The sequence below is a fragment of the Leptonychotes weddellii genome, unplaced genomic scaffold (genome assembly GCF_054177405.1).
Source record: "Leptonychotes weddellii isolate Sample4059 unplaced genomic scaffold, ASM5417740v2 HiC_scaffold_2416, whole genome shotgun sequence".
Classification (NCBI taxonomy): domain Eukaryota; kingdom Metazoa; phylum Chordata; class Mammalia; order Carnivora; family Phocidae; genus Leptonychotes; species Leptonychotes weddellii.
This window is the reverse complement of record NW_027831955.1, coordinates 713-5,936: the sequence shown is the minus strand read 5'-3', so window position 1 is coordinate 5,936 and position 5,224 is coordinate 713. Positions and strand designations below refer to the sequence as shown.

At 52.6% G+C, this 5,224-nt stretch overlaps 1 protein-coding gene across 1 annotated transcript in view; it reads right to left on the bottom strand.

Annotated features, from left to right (window-relative positions):
• The window catches only part of LOC145718879 (E3 ubiquitin-protein ligase TRIM65-like), a 6,078-nt gene extending 2,037 nt beyond the window's left edge, over positions 1-4,041 (bottom strand). The window contains exons 1-3 of the mRNA XM_081810382.1: positions 2,161-4,041; positions 794-889; positions 351-584 (exon numbers count right to left, since the gene is read on the bottom strand). Coding sequence (XP_081666508.1) covers positions 351-584; positions 794-889; positions 2,161-2,976 — 1,146 coding nt within the window. The 5' untranslated portion in view covers positions 2,977-4,041. The remainder of the gene's footprint in view (positions 1-350; positions 585-793; positions 890-2,160) is intronic.
• Between the last annotated feature and the right edge of the window lie 1,183 nt (positions 4,042-5,224).

Genomic DNA, 5,224 nt, shown 5'->3' with positions numbered 1-5,224 from the left:
GGTCTCGCTTCCATCCCTGGCCTGGGCTAGTCTGGAGAAACATATAGACTGTGGCAGATACTTGGAATCCCAGGGTCCACTCCCTTCTGTTCCAGGGAAATGAAGGCAGGAAAGTTAGGGTAAGGCTGAGTGCTGAGGTGGAGGAAGAAGCCAAGTGGGTTGGTGTAAGCTCAGGACCTATGGCCTGGGATGGGGAGCCTCCCAGAGGCCGAAGAATGGACAAAGAGATGCAGCCCCAAATGCTGATCACTTAATCCTAGGTCTGGGCAGATCTGGTGCACCTGCAGGTGGAGGGGGGGCAGAGGCTGGATCAGGGCCTGGGGCAGAGACAGGGGTGGGTGGGGCCTCACCTGCAGAAACTGCTGGTCACTCCTGTTGGCAAGCAGGGTGCGGAGCCAGATGCTGTCCCCCTCCAGCTTCAGGAGCCGGTTGTGGCTCTGCTGGATGGAGCTGCCTAGCTTCCCCAGAGCAGTGGCCTCCTCTTTCTCCACAAAATCCAAGACCTTCATCTGCAGCTGTCTGACCTCCTGGATGATCTCTGAGAAGCAGGTGTTCACCTCCTCACGTGTTGTCTGGATCAGTTTCTGTGGGGGGGTGGGGTGGACGGTGTGTCGAGAGGCATCTCTGAGCCCCAGCCGGGTACCCCTAGTCTTATGGCCTGGAGCGTGCCTCGGCATCCTGTTGCTGACTGCCGGGCTACACGACATCCATGCCAAGGCCTTAGAGTGGCCCTCAGCCTGATGCAGGGCACTGCGGGGAAGCCGGGGCCTGGGAGAGGGCGGGCCAGCCTTACCGAGAGAAAGGCCACCTGCCCTCGGTGCTTCTGGCTGTCAGAGTTGATGATCAGCATCTGGTTTTCCACACTGGCCTGGACCTTCCGAACCTCCACCTGGGAGCGAGAGGGAGGAGGAGAGGGCCCTGATTTGGAGAGGTGGCCTCGGAGAAGCCCTTCTACAAGCCCAGAGGAGACATACCTCTTACATTCCTAAGATGCCTACATGAGAGACACCAGAGCTGAAGGGCAGATGGCCCGGGGTCTACCCTCTGCTTGTGGTCTCTTACTCCCTGAGACTCTCTCCCCATTCTTAGGACTCAGGTTCTCTGCTCCTGACAGTGACGACCACCGGGTCTCAGGTTACAGAAAGGGGCTGTGGAGGGTTCAGGGGCTTGAGAGGCAGCAGTGGGTCGAGGAGGGACTTATCAGATATGAAACCCCAGAGATACCTTGCTGGGGGTGGCCCTGCCTGGCCCAGGCAGCCCTGTGTCCCAAGTCCCTCTACAGAGAAGCCTTCAGTCTCCACCTGTTCCAGCAACGGGCATGTTCTTGTTTATAACAGATGACAGAACTGTGCCGTTCCAAGTGCCTGTCCAGGAACTGTTGCTGGTGCACCGTCAAGTTAAGAAGCTCAAGCCAGACTATAAATCAACACACTGCTTGCTTCGTTGACCAAGTCTTGCTATGGAAAAAGTGTCAGCTGAGCTCAACAGGGTGGTGAATGGGTTTACATTCCGGCCGGGCCTCCTGGCCGTGGACCGTTCCTGGGTGGCTATGTGGGAAGAGCACTTGTACTGAATACATGTGAGGGAATGTCTGAAATCTAAGTGTTCCCCTCGAAAAAGCAGTACAACTATATTAAACAAAAGTTGAAAGTAGAGAAAAGGAGGGAGCCTGGGTGGCTCAGTTGGTTAAGCGACTGCCGTCGGCTCAGGTCATGATCCTGGAGTCCCGGGATCGAGTCCCGCATCGGGCTCCCTGCTCGGCAGGGAGTCTGCTTCTCCCTCTGACCCTCCCCCCTCTCATGTGCTCTCTCTCATTCTCTCTCTCTCTCAAATAAATAAATAAAATCTTTAAAAAAAAAAAAAGTAGAGAAAAGGAGGGGATATGCCCCACCTGACACGACAGGTTTTCTCTCAGCCTTTCCTTTTGCTGTGCAAAAACAACAACAACAACAAAAGAACCTACAACTCGTACATACAACTCGGGGCCCTCGCTCATTGAACTCGCCAACCCTTTCTCATGTCGTGGCGCATCCGCCCCCATGACCATCACTTGGATGGTTGTGTAACTGCCCCCCAAGGACCAGTGTGCCCAGGCTTGTGAAGACAGTTACCCTCCGTGAGAGCCTCAGAGCCGTGAGGTCCCGGGTCCCCCCGCCTCACCTCCTTGCGGGCCCGCTCCTCCTCCAGGGGGAGGGTGTCGTGGTTCTTGTGCTCCTCCAGCAGGCAGGCCCCGCACACACAGCGGCCTTCCGTGCGGCAGTACAGGGCCCGCAGCTTGCGGTGCTTCCGGCACACGCGGCTCTGGAGGTCCCACACGGGCTCCAGCAGCTGGTGGTCCCGGAACGCCTGGTCCTCAAAGTGGCTGAGCAGGTGCTTCTCGCACAGGGAGGCCATGCACTGCAGACAGGACTTGACTGACTTGAGCTTCTGCGGAGAACAGAAGTCGCAGGGCACGTCCCCGGGCCCCGCCAGGATCCGGGAGGATCCCAAGGTCTGGCCCTTGGCCTGGGTGAAGCAGGTCACCATCTCCTCCAGGATGCCATTCTTGCAGAGGCGCGGTCTGGAGGGGAAGCTCTCTCGGCACTGGGGGCAGTAGAGGGTCTTGCCCACGGAGGCCTGGTGGTCCCAGAAACCTTGGAGGCAGGTCATGCAGAAGTTGTGCCCGCAGGCGGTGGTGACCGGGTTGCGGAACACCTCCAGGCAAATGGGACAGAGGACTTGGTCCTCGAATGTGCGGAGACTGCTGTTACTCATCAGGAGCTGGGTTTGGAGAGGTCTCGAGGGCTGGGCAGGGGGCTGCAGGGCTGGGTTGTGGTTCTGGGCTAGCCCTGAGAAGATAGAGCAGAGCCATGAAGAAGCCACAGCAGGAGCTGAGGGGCCTTTCAGGGGTACACCAGTCCTTCCCATACAAGCAGCTGTCTGCCCATGGGGTACAGAGACTGTGTCATCGGTCAGCCCACACGGGGGGCATGACATGGGGATTGTGTTCTCCGTGTCCCAGCCCTAACTCCCGCAACACATCTTGGACAAGCCAGCGGATGGCAGAAAGAAGTCACATCAATGTCAGGGAAAGGAGCCACTTCTCTGGCCCTTCAGAAGAAAGGTAGGAAGCACAAGTACTTACGTGAAACCTTCTGCATGTCAGGGAGGGCTAGAGGCTCGGCTGCCCTGGGATGGGAGAGAATAGAACCCCCAGGCACTCAGGTGCAGGTGTCTTGCCCTGGTCCCACTTCACCAGCTGTTGGGAGGGTCCTGTGTGCCCCCACCCCAGCCCTCTCCATCTCTTGGGATCCGATGGCTGCCTTCGTACCTTTCCCTTTGGCGGCTGTTTTCGTGATCTCCCTATCAAGTTGGCCCCCCTCCTCAAAGATTTCCCCCAGCTTTGTTCCCTGACATCACAGTTCAAGTGTGACCAGCCCCAGCATTCTGCTTGTGATGTCAGCAGGGCAAAAGGTGCGCCACTGGACATGCTCGGACTCTCCATGGGTGATGCTTTATTCCACAGCCTTCACCCCAGAGGGTGAAGTCGCTGTTGCACCTGGGGCTTCATGCATTGGACCTAAGGGACTCACATTACCAACCAGAGAGGAAAATGGCATCTAAGTGGCAGTCGGATCTTGGACAACTCTCTGGATCATGGTTCTTTTCTTGTGAATCGACAGGGTTGTTATAGGAGATGATATTTCAAGGCCCCTTCTTGGTCTAAAGTTGAATGATCAACATTATCTGACTGGTGATCCTAAGAACTGTTGCTTCCACTCTGGTTCTGATCCTCAGAAGAAAAAAAGGGATGAGCGAAGCGGAAGAGAGATTCTCATTGCTCTATAATTGCTTCTTTGTTAAAGGTTTCTGTTTCCCATTCTCCCCCACCCAACAGGATAAATGCCCTGAAAAGCTTGCAGTATATCACTGTCTTGTTCCAATAGGTTAGCGCGGCCCTGTTTGTTGTATAGAAAAGGTAAATAGAAGGCATCCCTTTCTCATTTCCCCATCTCAGAGGAAAAATTTTCTTTCTTTTTAAAAGATTTTTTATTTATTTATTTGACAGAGAGACACAGCGAGAGAGGGAACACAAGCAGGGGGAGTGGGAGAGGGAGAAGCAGACTCCCCGCCGAGCAGGGAGCCCGATGCGGGGCTCGATCCCAGGACCCTGGGATCATGACCTGAGCCGAAGGCAGACGCTTAACGACTGAGCCACCCAGGTGCCCCTTGAGGAAAAATTTTCAACATTTCTTCATTAAATATGATGTTTGCTATAGGTTTATTGTAGATAACGGTATCAGATTATGTAGACTCCTTTTCCTTCCTGGTTTGCTAAGAGTTTTTATCTGGAATGGATATTGACTTTTATCTAATTCTTCTTCTGCATCTTTTGAAATGATCATAAGCATTGCCTCTTTTATTCTGTGAATGTGGCAATTCTGTATTTACTTATTTTCATTCTTAACCAACCTTGTATTCTGGAATGAACTCTACTTGGTCATGATGTGTTATGCTTTTTATATATGCTGGATTCAACTTGTTAATATTGTCATAGGATTTTTGCATCTATGTTCATGAATGAAATTGGCCTGGAATTTTCCTTTTATGTAATGTCCTTGTCAAGTTTTGGTATTAAGGTATGGTAGCTTCATAAAATGAGTTCAGGAGTTCTTTATCGCTTATTTGGAAGAGTAAGATTGATATTATTTCTTCCTTAAATGTTTGGCAGTATTCAGTGGTAAAGCCGCCTAGGCCCTGAGTATTTTTTGTGGAAGGGTTGTTTTTTTTTTTAGGCCTTCTGATTTTTTTTATTACTCAAAAAAACTTCATTGTTTATTTAGCTTTCTGACTCTGCTTGTGCCTTCGACACTTTCACAATGATTTTCTGCTCCTTGATAAGGAAAGCACACTTGGTCCTGTCATGAACACACTTAGCACACATGGAACCACCATGTGTTTTTTCATTTCATTTCATTTTATTTATTTATTTATTTGACAGAGAGACACAGAGAGAGAGGGAACACAAGCAGGGGGAGTGGGAGAGGGAGAAGCAGGCTTCCCACTGAGCAGACAGCCCGACGTGGGGCCTCGATCCCAGGACCCTTGGGATCATGACCTGAGCCGAAGGCAGACACTTAATGACGGAGCCACCCAGGCGCCCCTGTTTTTTCATTTTAGACAACCTCGTAAGGACTTTAGGTCTCATAGCACAAACTCCTTGAAGTCGCCCTGGGCCCACACC